Genomic DNA, 16,069 nt, shown 5'->3' with positions numbered 1-16,069 from the left:
ATCTTTTTCGTACTTACGAAGTTCAAGTGCATGATATGTTTTGTAGAGTTTCTACATGAAAGAAACGTTCTACGATATTACTAGTTCGAATCACTTTGGGTAATGTCCCTTATGTTACGTTTATGGTGATATATTCTGTTTGACTAATCGCATGCTAGAACACTTGGATATACCACAAATATTATGACATTCAGCTGTAGTTATACTGAGAAATTGGCATCATGTTTTCCAAATGACGATTCACCTAGAGGATGGATAAAGCTATCATTGCATATATCATCTCTATTTGATACATTGATGATATCATATGCACATGGAGACTTGTATTAGATGGTTAAACAAAATTGTGAAAACATGGATAATCAGTTCATGGGGTCTCGTGTATCATAAAAGACTAACTTTCTACTTTTTAATTTTTGTAGAAAATCAGTGTCTGTGACATTATAACATTACAGTTAATTTGGTGATTATGTAGAAATTAGCTATTTTAAGCTACAACAGTTAAGTATATGTATGATATTGATATCTTACTAATGAATGCACAATCAGAAATTGCGACATATACTATTTATTATAATTGACTTATTCAACACCTGTTTTCATAAAATGTTCTTTTCTGCCATACTGAGCTTTGAATCCTATCAGCTCCCACTCTTAGTAAAAGGTCGACATACTATCAACTGTGATGAATTTGACTAAATATCCAGTAGGATTGAAGTGGTTACATCATTTGGACGTCGCATTTGTTGACCTTTCTATCGTTTACGTTCAATGTTAAAGACCCTCAGATAGAAACGGAAATAATATCTATATGTAATTAGTTTTATTAGAGACCTGACAGCATATGTCTAAAGATTTGTGAAAATGTCTACACAAAGGTAAGAATATTGGATATAATTTCTACAATAGTATTTGTTAAACATAAATATTTACGAAGAGTGGTATATAATACTTTAAAATTAAACTTCAGAGGAACAATGATTTAGATTAATTCATAAAACTAAACATGAAAATTGATATATTTTATATCATAAATTATTTAGTGAGCGAATAGATATAAAAGTATCTTATGCATCATATTAATTATAGAAATGAAAATTATAGAGCAAATGGTAAATGCAAAAAGCATGCCATACAAATTAAATATAGAAACAAAAACTATAACATATACTACAGTACATCAATTGTGTATTAAATCGATACTTAAATCATAAAAACACAATTATGTAATAATAATGTAAGTGGCTCATTCAAAAAAGGGTTATATTTATAAAAATGAAACATTAAGTGTAATAAATATTTAAAACTTTTCAGCACAGTTAATTGTATGTTATACGATATATCAATTAGAGAAGAAAAAACAATAGAACTGATGAATTAGCGATATTAATATATATTTTATACATAAAGTGAGGGACAATTGTAAAGTATGCAAAGAAAATAATTTGGTTATGCGATAATATTTGCCTCCTTAATATAATGGATTTAACTGTAAATTTAGATAATATATGTGATAAAAACTTTTTTACATACAATACAAATTATCAGCTATGTTATAATAGTTGTCTCGTTAAAACAATGGTTTTGTTTGTAAAGTACTCAAAACTTTTATGACTTGTGCAAATTAATTATTAATTGAAAACCTAATCAGCTGTACTAACTGACTCGTTCAAATAACAGTTATATTTGAAAATCTGTAAATAATTTTTTAATGAAATGAAAATTTCAATGTTGATGATATAATAATATGTTAAAACTATATCTTAGCAATCCATTGACGTCAAGAAATTTCCTACACGAGCAACACACCCTCTGATACTACTTCGTGGACGTCATCCTCTACAACGCGCCTTCTGATATCGAACCATGATGTTACCACCTCCCAGTCAACACGCCCTATGGTGCATCTTCATGGTAATATGAATACTATGACGTCATCGTCTCCGTCACCCAGCTCTGTCTAGTGTATCCGGATAGCTACTCATATGTCTTGTGTTCAAACAAAAATGCTATCTTAACCCTTAAACGAGAATCATGGTGTTAAAAGAAGCAGTAGAATAAGGGAGAAAGAAAGTCTCCCTTCCCCTCACAAATGACAATAAATAGTATAAAATAGGATATAAAATCTTACTTTGTGCATAGCCCGTCTTTGTCAGTTTCAACACATTCACTTCTCTTGGTCGCAAGATCACCTGAATAATTTGAAAATAAGTAACTTTTCAATATTCTTTGTCAGAAAGCAGGACAGGATAGAACTACTTCAAATACTTTATCTTGTTTTTAATTGTAGTTGTATATTAAAATTGCAGAGCATATAAGAATACATCTAGAAGAAAGGTAACTAATACTTGACAACATATAAAAGTAATATAGACAATGCTTTATTTTTGTCATATCGTTCAGTTTGTTTGAAATTAAGCTCTGCCCACCACGGATAAAGAAACCCGGTTTCGAGCGTTGGAAGTCCGCAGACCTGCCGCTCTGTCACCGGAGGGCCATATCAGTCAGAGTATGTATGAGCCACATTACAGTTTACAGAAATGTAAAATGCTTACGGTTTTATTGCATCGTTACAGAAATAAAAACTCGTTAGGTGAAAAGAACTTACTGACTGTCACGCGAATTTAGTTATTCTATTTTTACTTTTAAAAGATATCAATAAACTTACTCGTGTTGACATAATATAATCTTATAAGGGCCACTTTCTTTATAAAATACCATGTTCTCGAAAATCTCGAAGAAGAAATATAGTTTTGAAAATTCAACACAAAAATGACAAATGGAATTAAGACGTATCCTCCTAATTTTTAATGTATTTTGTGATCTGCTCTTTATCAAACTAATCGTAATACTTATTAAGTTTATTTCGTAACTAGTAACTTACGCGTCATAGCTTGATACTCCCAAGATATATCCAAGCACAGAAATAGACAATAAAGATTTAACAGGCTAAACCACCGCACCGCAAAATTCCACATTTTGGCTAATAAATAATTACACCCAGCACTTCGCTTTAGTATAAAATGCTAACGTACAAATTTTAAGATACACCATAAATACTTATTTGTTGCCTATCTCTCCTTTCCTTCTCTGACAACTGTAAAGGTTAATTACATAAAACAAATTACATACATATACATTTTGATTATCAGTGGGTCCGTCACGTGACAGATAAAACACAAAAACTATACACGCGTTTTGAAGCGATGAAACGTCTTTAACTAGTTTTAAATGTCGAATATATTCAGTGAGATATTTAGGAAGAGTTGTGCTATTATCACGTTCACAGTGTGTGTGTGTGTGTCTTTATTTATTTCACAAAATCAATCAAAATAAATGAGTGCAGTGAACGATAGATTTGTTTTGTCGTTTAAACACAAAGTTAAACAATGGGCTATACTTACTAAGCCCACCACAGGGATTGAGCTCTTAATTTTAACGTTATAAACCCTCAAGCTCATAGCTGATCCACCGGAAGGCTGGACGATGAAAATTATTTCTACTGGTGTATTTAACTAAAGAACCAATGAAAGGACAATTTTTTTAACAAAAACTTTTTATTAATACATGAAAAACCGGTAAAGTCCCGGAATCTCTTTTGACTTATCGGCTTTGACTGAAGAAATTATTGGCATTTGCCTCAGTCTTAAAGATACAAGTTTCTATAATGGCATCCCTCTCAGTGCGCGTGCACTATTTACGGCACTGGTGGCTGTTTCAATAGCAAAATAGAAGAAAATATAACCTCCAAGTACACTTAACCAGCTGTTTATTTGTTTTGGAAGTTTACACAAAAGTTACTCGAAGGCTATATGTGCTAACTATTCCTAATTTAGAAGTGATAGATTAGAGGGAAGGCAGCTAGTCAACACCACCCTTTGCCAACTCTTGGACTACGAAAAGTGGAATTGAACGTCACACTATAACGACTCCACGACTGAAAGGGGCGAGCAAGTTCGTTGAGGGGAATCGAACTCGTGACCCACAGATGGAAACAGATTGGTCAGTATGCACCATGTGATATTGTCAGGGCTTGTCTTTTAATTCGAATCTGCCCCTGCCCACAGATTGCGAGTCGAGCGCCCTAACTACCAAGCCATGCCTGGCATCCAGCTATTGGAGAGCACCACTGTATATCTTTAAATAGTTTGTTTTACTTTTGTGCAATCTTCTCCATGAGAGAGCAAACATGACTCAGTAGTAAAAGGAGTTAGCCATATTTCTTGACAACGTTCTATTGTTAAAATAACACACAGAAATGTGTATGTAAGGAAAAATGTACAAATTATAGGAGAACAAGAAATGCTCACCTGACTAACTTACGAAAACAAGAAGTGCTAAATATGCATTTTCAATCCAAATACTATTAACCAATACATAAGCAATGAATTCCGCAGATAATAGGAGAATCAGCAGGTAATTTTTGTAGAAAAGCACAGAAGAAGTAAATAAAACAGATTAGAAACAATTTAATACAAACAACATTAAGTTCATTATTTTTATACAGCAGATCGTAATTGAGTTGCTATGTTAAATTTACTGTACGTGGTTCAATTACTACTGTTAACTGGTTGGCTTTAATGTTTTATGTAGCTGCTGGAAAAGATCACCCCACATTATAAAAATGAATTGCATGACACCAAATTTTAATAAGGTAAAACATCTACGTGAGAACAGCGTGACACAGAAGCTTTGCACTTCGGACTACTAGTCAGATGGTTGTGAGTTCGAAGCTGGCTTGTTTCATGCTTTTGTGTTTTTGAACAAGTTACTTTACCCCAATTGTATTAGTCTACCCAGCTGTATCACCGGAACTAGCTGTTAGCTGGGGTTAACCTGTGACGGACTAGCATCTTGCCGAGTGTGAATGTGTTTGCAAGTAACTTTGTGAGTTACTTAGTTGCACTGTAGCAGTTGGAAACTGCCAGATTTTACGTTTCTATAACTATAATAATGTATTTTTTTTCAGGTATTTTTTGTTTAATTTTCATGCAGGTTTTTGCACTTAATTAAGTGCTTTATACAATGGATGTAAGTAATAGAAGCTATGGACCTGCTTGAATTATTACCCGCTCCCTTAAGTTGTAGGTCATACCCAAGTGGAGGAGTGACTTTTGCAAGTTGGTAAGAGCTAGGAGTTACACTCTCATTGAATGCACATTGAAATTGATCACTGATGCATGTGGTTTACTATATTAGGGGTCCGGCATGGCCAGGTGATTAGGGCGCTCGACTCGCAGTCTGCGGGTTCGAATCCCCGTCACACCAAACATGCTAGCCATTTCAGCCGTGGGGGTGCTATAATGTGACGGTCAATCCCACTATTCGTTGGTAAAAGTAGCCTAAGAGTTGGCGGTGGGTAGTGATGACTAGTTGCCTTCCACCTAGTCTTACACTGCTAGATTAGGGACGGATAGCGCAGATAGCCTTCGTGTAGCTTTGCGCGAAATTCAAAACAAACAAACAAATACTATATTAGGGCTGGTTAACACAGTCCTTCTAGTCTTTGAGATGTAAAATTTTCTATATGCTTTAGAAACTAGAAAACTTAATGAGGTCGAACAGACAAAATAGAAAAATGTAAGGCAATAAATGCTAAACCAACAAACGAAAGGTGACGAACTCTGTATTTGTTTGTAATTAAGCACAAAGCTACACAATGGGCTATCTGTGCTCTGCCCACAACGGGTATCGAACTCTGTAAATGAAAGTAAAGATTTTTCCCCTCTGTTTACAGTTGTCACATTTCAATTTTTTAATTGTCCGTCCTCATCTTTGAACTTTCTGTATTGTGGTGTTTAATGCTTACCTATTGAAACAATGCAATTTGGAATACCACACAGACTCGCTAGTTATTTTAAAATTCTTTTCATCAGATATTCAACAAAATAATCCAATACACTATGTGTAGAATTACGGAGTGAACTATTTAATAAAATTCAAAGTGAAAAGCTGAAATTTATATATATATATATAAAGATCAACACAAGTGACAAAAATTTTCTGTTTGAGAGACACTTTGCTGATAAAACAGAATATGACATCGTAACTACATTCCTGTCAATTTGGTACCAGAGAGAGCTATTTATCAAAGTATTATCTTTGAATTCTTATCTTGGTATTTAAGCCTACGAAAAGATACCTTCGGATTAAAGTAAATTATCAACGTCTTTCCAAAGTGCACTTTTCAGTATGTTTAACTGAAACATTTACATAGAACAGTCTAATGTTCATGTTGCTATAGTTGAGTACAATATTTTATTCAGAGAAATACAGGTTTTTAGCATGAAATAACATAACGTTTTGGGACAACATGGGACCTATTGGTCCATCCTTTAAACTAAATTAAAATAATCAAGAAAAATCTTAAAACCAGCCCTTATCATTCATATACTAATCAAGCTTTTTCTTAAACTCGTTTAAATTTACTGTCTCTACAACATCTGAAGGCAACTCAGTCCAAAGGCCAATCATCCTGTTAGAAAAATTAAACTGTCTTAGCTAAAAATGACTCCTATCCTGCCAAAATTTATGTGTCACCTAGTCCTACTATTCTTACTGTTAAATATGAAAAAAGATTATGCATCAACACTATAAGTTCCCTTTACAATCTTAAAACACCTCAATCTGACCCCCCCCAGTTTTTTTTTCAAGAGAAAACATTTTGAGAGATTTCAGCCTCTCCTTGTATGACAACCCCTCCATCCCAAGAACCATTTTAGTAACCCTTCTCTGAACCCTTTCTAACAATTCAATGTCTTGCCTAAGGCAAGGAGCCCAACACTGAACACAATATTCTAAATGTGGCCATACCATTGACCTGCAATGAAATTATAACCTCTTTATACTTGTATTCAATATTTCTGTAGATACAGCCTAAAATCATATTTGCCCTACCACTAGCAACAGCACACTGCTTGGATGGCTTTAGAGACGGATCGACTATTACACCAAGATCCCTTTCCTTTATAACAATGTTAAGGTTATTCCCATCCAAATTATACCTATAATTCAAATAAGCAACATGCATTTAATAAAATCAAAACACATCTGCTATCTATTTGCCCAACTCACTAAATAATCTAAATCCTTTTGTAAATCAGCACTATCCTTTTCAAAGCTAGCAACACCCATGACCTTAATATCATCTGCAAATTTAAGTAATTTATTAACTATTCCTTTATCTGTCTCATTATTGTAAATAAAAAGAAAAAAGGTCCTAAGATTGAGCCCTGAGGTACCCCTCTTGTAACAACCATCTGCTTTCTTCCATCCAGCCACTCTTCTATCCAATTTGTTAACTTATCCCTCACACCTTTAGAGATAATTCCTTGACAAGCCTTTTATGTGGCACCTTGTCAAATGCTGTCTGATAAACCAAATCTACACCCTTACCCTCATCTACATAAGCAGCAACCTTCTCAAAGAATGCCAAAAGATTTGTAAAACAAAATTTTCCCTTAGTGAAACCATGTTGACTATCCAATAAAATTCTAAATTTTGTTAAATGACTTTGTAAAACATCTTTTAACAGACTTTCCAAAACTTTTCCCATAACTGATGCAAGACTATTGGGTCTATAATCATAGGGATTTCTTTATGTTCTCTCCCCCCGCCTTCTATTACAATAAAAGGCATTCTTATAAAAGCTGCCTAGATATAGGGAAAACAAAACTATTTTTGATCACTAAAAATTAAGTAAATGTTATCACCCATAAACTGAAACTATCAACGAAAAGCTGAAATTCATTATAATAGTCAGCAATACAGTGTTCAATACTTTAATTTCTCAATTACCTTTTAGAAGTAATTTTCAAGTCAAACCCAAACTATGTAATTATGATGTATTATTATATTTATATTTTTGTAACTTTTTTAAATATTTAAAAATCATATAATTGTTAGGAATGGGGACATTCTATCAGTTTTTGTGTGCGTTTGCAATTTCCTCAAATGTTCAAAACTTACACTAATTACTTTAAGGTTATATTTACTGATATAATTGTTTGGAATATCTTACACAATTTATACACTATGTTATATTAAAACAACGCTGGAGCCTCGCTACGTTGTTACAGTCCATGTCACGACATTCGGTTATGCTCTGTCTGACGACCGTGCATCTTGATAATAGCCCCGCAGCACAATTTCCATTGCGATAGGCTCCGTCGTGTCATATCCCAAGCACACCAATCCTCCCTGCGGGTTGTTACATAATTCATTTAGTGTACGATGACAAAGATATCCTAGTGCTTATTTCCACAGTATGATCACACAGAAATTCAAGATGCTGTATATGGCGATTTCACTAGCATATCTTCACATGGAATAGCATTCATTCTCCAACAGCTTGAAGCATGTGACGGTTAAGAATATTTGTCGTGAAAGCAACTTGTGTCAGTGTTTCAGACAAAGATGCTTCTTGACTATATTGCATACTGTTGCCTGGGCCACGTGGACAGCCCTTGCCACTAACACTTTGTTCGTGGATTCTCATCTGTTAAAAGAGGTCTCAACTTGCTTACAAAGGTTCGGTTACGACTTGTTGTAGTTCTATAATTTAATATATATTCATTTGTTTTCCAATGTTATTGCGTCCAAGGAATATACATATTTCGGAAATTTTAAATCCCGTATTTGAAACATGTTTGCGATCGGAGCGTAGGAATATCTTGCGTCGGAAAGGGCTGTGAAAATCCCTTCCCAAAAGCACTCAATTTTCGGTGGTATCACACAACTTACGAAACTCCAATGTTAAAATGTAGTTATGATGCATTCGTTCCACTGAGACTTTATATCGTCTGCGAGCATCACGTGACTTGATTTTCTCATTTTGAGAGTAAACTTGAGGCGAGACTCAAAACAATTTAGTGTTTTACCAACCAAACAGAAACAAATACGGAAGTATTCGATAACATAAGAGAAAGTGTTATAGATATCCAACTACCAGTGTCGGGTATTGAGCCGAAATGTTTTTCTCGTTTCTACAAAACATAATTTCCAGTTTGAATTTAATGAAAATTCTTCATTTCTCACGTAAATAAAGGTTTTTCCCATTTTCAAAGATACCAGAGACAGATCATGATGGTTCTGTCTACGTTCTTAAGAATAACACTCGCAAAATTTGCACATTCGGATTACGTCCACGAGTAAAAAATACGAGTTGAGATGTAAATATTTAATACTTGGTGGTAGATGCCCAAGATGACTCAAATACACGGACGCTGATAAGAACTAGCTCACCTTATGTTCACATTACATAGAAATACACGTATGTTGTACAGTTACATAGCCTAAAGAACGTAATAAATGTAGCTTGTCAACATTTCCCTCTTTTGGAATTTTTTTCCTTATTGTACGCTTATTAAAATGTTTGTAAGTCCGTTTTTTTAAAAACATTCTGAATATACGATTTTCCCCACTGTATATAAAAATTACTACAAACATAATTGATCAATATTTTTAGCTGCGGCATAACGGCTCATATGATGGTTCTGAGTTTTTTTTTCTTCAAGTACAAACATTTAGCTCATAGCTCTGCCATCTCTTGACTGATACGAGATATAATTACAGTTTTGGACTTTGAAGGTCAAACCCTTTCGATTGATGTATTTGACCACTCCCAAGGCCTCAAAGATTAATTTTCTCTAATCCTGCCTAAAATAATTTCAATTTGAGAGATTTTGAAGAGTAATAAAATAGAATCTGGTATATGCGCGCCCTACGCTTGATATTGCTGGCGCACTAAAATTTAGCTAATAAAAAGGGTCTCAGATTAATTTACTTTAATCCTTCCTAAAAGAATTTCCTATGCCGCGGCTACTGATGGTTCCCTTTTGTTCTCACAAACAGCCAGCATATGTTAATAAATCTGAATTATTTATATATAGTTTGTAAATACTATTAATTTTAGTCTGAATGTTCAACAAATTAATATAAACTTAAGAAAAGTCAAATTATTTTCTATAATACGCTTTTTAACAGGCAGGATATGTAACCCCATTTCTTCCTACATTTGAATGTGTTCTCTTCAATACAAGCGAATTCCTCAGCTTGTCTTAAAAGGGAAACTAAGTAATGTAATAAAATCATCAAAATGTTTAAAGAACACATTATCACAAGATACCTTAACAAATATATTACACGACTAACTTACACCTGATGTGCCTTAAGGCCGAAACTAGTGTATTATATTTATATGAAGTTTCTTTTGTTGAAAAGCTATTTCTAACAGTTATCTTTTGAAGAAGTGGAATTTTGAATCTGAATGTTCTTACTGGCTAAACGACCAGGTCAGAGAGGTCCCTAGGGTTTAGGTATAGCTGTTCCTAATGTGAACTACATACCGTGTTGGGGTAGGGCGGCCAATTAGGACTGCTGCTACCATAAGGGCCTTCTTTATCTCTTTGAACCTAATAACGGGAACGACTCTCACATACGAAATTTCAGAGTATATTCAGTGGTATTAAGTCTCGAATCTTGGACTTTTCAATCTGCAGCTCCACACACTTATCAACAGGCCATTCCCATTTAGTAGAAAATCAACTTATGTGATATGTTCACATAAAAGTAATGTGTTTGGTTCTCATAACTTGAATCTTCTTAGTTTGTGGAAATATTACTACATCCAGTTTTTTCTGCTGCCATCTTCCCTTGGTGAAGATAGCTTTTACTTAAACTGAGACCAGTCCAATGAATAGGCAATTTAACTGCAATAAATCTGTCCATTTGCCTGGCTTAAGAAAACGTTCTGTATAAGATACTGTTCATTACTTTAAAACGAGTAATTACGCTAAATTATTAAAAACTTTAATTATAGCACAAGAATCATAAAGTATGAACCATTGTCTTATACAAAATGTATTAAACAAACTTCTGTATAATGTTTACTTTTACTTCATTTTTCAAAATAAAACTTAAAAACTCCACCAAATTGTACAATAAAATCAAGTACAAAATTATAGAGCAAGAATCTGATACACAGTATTTATTTACTCAAGTACATTGTTGTTCAGGCTAAAAGACATTAGATATTAGTTGTTAATGTGGAGAAATTATGATGTGCATTATTCTGTATTCAATAAAAAAACTATCGTAGCCATAATATATCCATTTCTTAGATACGGTTAAGACTATTATTTATATTAGATACGTTAAAATTCCTCTTGAAAAAATTCGAATATACATGGTTCTAATTAGATTTTGTTTCTAACAGTCTGATAGTATTCTTCTGATGGTAAAACATTTTAAATAGTATTAACTATCACATAGATAGTTGGTTGGAAAAGTCACTTCATTATTTCACTAAGGTATTTAATAGAAGTCTTGTTTGTCAGTTTTACACTTTTAAAAATAAAATGCTCTTTCTTAGGGTTCGTGAAACTGAACACTACAAAACATGCTTAACAACCCAAAGAAGTCAAAAGTCACATTAATCTGACACGTTTATTGAAACAATAAACTGAATAATATCAGTGTGTGTGAGACCCTTCTACAGTTTGTAGTTCTGTTTCTCTTAGTAATTTTGAGGCACACATTAAGGATGTACTGTAAGAATGTGGTAAAATGCATTTTTTGAATGTTTGCTTTATCTAAGTATTAACTGTATCTGCACAGGCTATTTATTGAACCAATCTCATTTTGGGAAAGGAATGTTGACTATAATTCTGAATTTACTTAATGTATTCACATGAAAAGTGGCAAGGTTTTAGTGTGTCACATATTTATACTCAAAATGTCCGTGAATTAATGACATCAGTCTGACTCGGATTCTGAGAAGTTAGTGCTAAATGATGTTCTGAAAAACAAAATACTTGTGTCCATTATCCAGTTTGTATATCGTACTTGTATAACCTCAAAAATCATATTTAAATTTTTTTAGTATTCCTATATATATATATATATATATTATGTCTGGTGAACATAGTCTCATTTTCGTTTTGTGATCAACAGAAAGAGATTCGAAATTTTAAGTTACATTTTTACTGTTCATCTTTAGGGTCTTATCATTCCAAGATTATGTATTGTAAGTAAACAGGAAATTACAAATATTACTGACAATTGTGATATAGTACTGAGAGGAGTTCATTTCTCTTCAATGCATTCTTTGAAAAACTTCTCCAGTAATACATTTTACAGTATTGAAAACCTCAGGTATGTACATAGTTTTAGATTTGCTATTCTAACAAAATAATTACTGTTCATAAAATACTTCTCAAATAAGATTAATAATACCCAATTTGGAAAAATAAAAATATCACTATTTTTCTTTCACTTGCTTCAAATAGTTCATATTTTTAGTAACTGTAGATTTTAAGATTTATTTCAAAGACCACACAATATTTTCTGTATATTTTCATTAACGTCATTATAATGAAGTGAAAGTTACAAAGAAAACTATTATACTAAAATCTGACTGCATTAAAACTTGTTTTTCTTTTAATTTCCTTTAAAGGGGTGGGCATAAGAGCAAAATTACAATAACTATGGCCTGCAGAGCATGCAAACATACAATACCCTTACAACAAAACCGAATTTGCTGCCACAAATGTTAATTAAAAAGGACAGAAAGCCATGAAATGTTTACAGTTATCTGTTATGCTTCAACATGTAAGTGTTTGTGTATCATTTCTTCTTTGTTTATGAGATGCGTAGTCTTGTTTACTAACTGCATCAGAGAGTTCAGGTTGCGAGACCAGTCGTTGAGAACCTCATTTGGATCTTTCTGCTGGGAAAAATTAATAATACCAGCTAATCGATCTGCTTTTGCCCAAACTGTCTTGTTAACCACGAGGTTTGATAAAACCTCCTCTGTCTCCTGTTAAGGATAGAAATAATTACAAATGGAATAAATGTAGCAAAAAAAATCTATAATTTCTTATTATTTTATTTTCTAAACTGAACAATAGATGGCCTATTATATTCAAGTTGATGTTATGTATATTTAAACTAACAAAAGATTCTTAATAGTTACTCTTATTCCCCACAAAACAAGTTACCACACTAAAAGTTGCTTATTCAATAACACTTCCTGATGACAATAAAACATTGTAAACAGTTACGAATATTAATCAAATATTTTTAGTCTACAGTACCCAAGGTATAAACAATTCTAAATACTTTAATCAGTAATTACACCACCTGTTAAGTTTTACTTTTAGCCTAATATTTAAGAATTTTAAGTTATTTAAGTTATTTACATTAACCAAAACCATATTAGTGTATTTCACTGGGGATGTAGAGTGAAGTATAAATGACTGTGCTAATCTGAATGTATTTTTGTACTTACCTCGGGTGACAGTTCTAAAAGTTCCGACATTCTTTTAAGGGTAACACGCATGTAATACTTGGCCATGATTCTTATATTCTATTAAAAAAAAAGAATAATCTCAAAAGATTAATCACAGAGAAAGGAAAGAAGCAAATTAATATAATCATGTTATTTTCATTGATATCACTAGAGCTCTTGTATAAGGAAATAGATTTACACATGAAATGTCAAGCTTTTACATAGTTATCTGCTGAAAATTAAGCCTCATACAATTTATTGATACAAAAAACAAAATCTGAACACAATTTTGTTTCACTTAAATGTTGTGTTAATGAAAAAATATTACACAAGACAAATTTTTTTTATATTACTTATGCTTGAAGTCTTAATTCTGAAATATTAAAAAATGTAATGCAAGTTGTCCACAAGCTGTTCATTTGGTCTTAAATCACACACTTAAATAAACTTTGCATGGAGATAATTCAGCAATGTAACATTACGTACAACAAGTAAAAGATCTGTTAAATACAAAAAATAATAATTATGCATAGAAAAAGAGTAATGTGTTTGTACTTCACATGGGATTACTGCAGTTAACAGTGTATGAAGTGAATTCTTTTGTGACTATTCTGCATATTTTTTCATGCTAACAAAGAATAACAATGAAATACATTACTGTCTGTTTATTATTATCAAGAAATAACCCAACAAGGGAAGGAAAAACAAGAAGACATACGTGCTCTACTACTCGATTTTTCATATCTTCCCAATGCTTCTCCCCCATTTCATCCTTAGAGAAAACACCTGTAGCGGGACAGTCAGAAGTTCCTTCTTTCAAAATCTCTTCATAGCCCTGGCAAAGTCCTTCCCAACGAATCAGTTCAGGTGTAATGAACAGTTTCAACAGATCTCTGTAAATATTTGTTTGACATTTGATTTTAAATGTAAGAATAAAAACTGAAAAATGTATGTATTGTTTTACATAATTCTTTAGCTTTCTAGATTAATTTTACTGAACTTCTTATAAAGTAAAACAATGTTTCAGCCATTTAATTTTAAGATTAAATCAGTTATTAAGGCAAATTTTTAAAATATGGAATATAGTGTGAGGAAATCTATTTTCCGATACAGTTCCGATATCACTGGAGCTGTAAAACGAGACATATATGCAACTGTTGAAAGTTCTTATGAACTTAAGCAATTACAAATTTCAATAAGAAAAAACAAAAGCATACCAATTTAAATAAAGTCGTAACATATTTAACATATTCCACTTCTATGAGACATTCACATATGCAGAAAAACCTATTAAACCCAAATCATCACGGATTAACAAATATACAAAACAGCTCACAATAAACTTGGGGTGTGTGAAAAGATTGTAAAAGCTATATTATCTAACATGGAACAACCTTAAAGTACTGTATGTTAAACTATATAGCTAGCTATAAATCCAAATATTTTAAACGCACACAACCTTTAAAATATATGGTAATTTTAATGGCTAAACAATGATGTCTCTAATAGTTTCTTCCAAGAAATGGTTTTAGTGTAGCTATATTTTAGTTATTCTCATTTATATATATATATATATATAAATAAAAGACTTAATCATTTGAAGGCATTATTTTCTTTTAAATATAAACCAGTGTACTACCACTGATAGTGTAACAAACCAAATATTCAGAGAGTAGTATGGATAGCAGGATAAATATTGTAGTGCTGAAATGGAGGTAAAAGCAACACAATTAATTTCTGATCTTACGAACTTAACTTATATTCAAAGGATGATGAGGGCCATTATTCATTTACAAGTTTTACATCTTTTTTTTTTACAGAAACAAACAATTCAGAACTATTTTGTTAAGTGCAAAAACATCAAAATTACCGAAACTTTGGAATTTCTTCTAGGTTTTTGTCCTCTTTAAGTCGATGAATCAGGTCAGATTGTTCATTATCAAATGGAGAGAGAATAAGGTACAGGACAACGTTCTTTAATGCCTATAAATACATAAACACACAAGTTAATTTTTTTTAATAATTAGGTTACTGTACTGGTGAAAGATTATTCAAAATAAAGTATGATCTTTACTCATTTCATTCTTCTACCAGAGAATGCTTCTTCATTACTCATATTTCTTCTAAAATATGTAATTATGTGAGAAGATGCTAAACTTTAAGAAAGTATCTAATAACACTAGGAAGTATAAAATAAAAACTTCATTTGTCAGTGCCACAATCAATTTAATACAATAACAGAGCTTTATAGTTTATTTACAAGGTTGAAAAAAAATATACCATTTACAAAAAAAAGAAGAAATACTTCATTAATATTTTAATTTCTGCCTTTAGCATTGAGTTATCACTACTAACTATAATGTCAATCTCTAGAGTACAGACAAATACAATCAAGAGAGCTTAAAACTGTGAACAAGTGTTTCATCTTTAATTCATTGTTTGTGGATGCTGGCAGTGTTGCACAATATATATCACATACAGGTGCTAAACCTTACCTCATGTTTCTTAATAGTGAAAGTACTATACAGATCTTTGTGCATTCTCATAGACGGAGTTTACCTTTACTTATGTTTCTTGAAAGATTTTACGTAAATGCAGGAATTCTATACTAACTACATATAAATATAGCCTAACCTCATGTTTCTTTGTATGATCTTACTAGTGTTTCCCAAACATTTTACCCCAAAGTACACCTGGAACTACTTAAAAAAACTATTACATATGTCACACCACTAACTGTGGGTCTCGTAGCAAAGTGAGAATACAGTCATATATATATAT

General features: G+C 32.3%; 2 protein-coding genes across 2 annotated transcripts in view; both read right to left on the bottom strand.

The window, feature by feature from the left end:
- The window catches only part of LOC106478246, a 33,118-nt gene extending 30,020 nt beyond the window's left edge, over positions 1-3,098 (bottom strand). The window contains exons 1-2 of the mRNA XM_013938774.2: positions 2,885-3,098; positions 2,132-2,192 (exon numbers count right to left, since the gene is read on the bottom strand). Of these exons, the coding sequence (XP_013794228.1) occupies positions 2,132-2,192; positions 2,885-2,978 (155 nt within the window). The 5' untranslated portion in view covers positions 2,979-3,098. The remainder of the gene's footprint in view (positions 1-2,131; positions 2,193-2,884) is intronic.
- Positions 3,099-10,972: 7,874 nt separating this feature from the next.
- LOC106478254 (26S proteasome non-ATPase regulatory subunit 12-like) overlaps positions 10,973-16,069 on the bottom strand; it is a 20,301-nt gene continuing 15,204 nt past the window's right edge. The window contains exons 6-9 of the mRNA XM_013938786.2: positions 15,159-15,271; positions 14,007-14,181; positions 13,289-13,366; positions 10,973-12,817 (exon numbers count right to left, since the gene is read on the bottom strand). Coding sequence (XP_013794240.1) covers positions 12,596-12,817; positions 13,289-13,366; positions 14,007-14,181; positions 15,159-15,271 — 588 coding nt within the window. The 3' untranslated portion in view covers positions 10,973-12,595. The remainder of the gene's footprint in view (positions 12,818-13,288; positions 13,367-14,006; positions 14,182-15,158; positions 15,272-16,069) is intronic.

Source organism: Limulus polyphemus, unplaced genomic scaffold (genome assembly GCF_000517525.1).
Source record: "Limulus polyphemus unplaced genomic scaffold, Limulus_polyphemus-2.1.2 Scaffold193, whole genome shotgun sequence".
NCBI lineage: Eukaryota > Metazoa > Arthropoda > Merostomata > Xiphosura > Limulidae > Limulus > Limulus polyphemus.
This window is presented reverse-complemented; position numbering and strand designations above follow the sequence as displayed.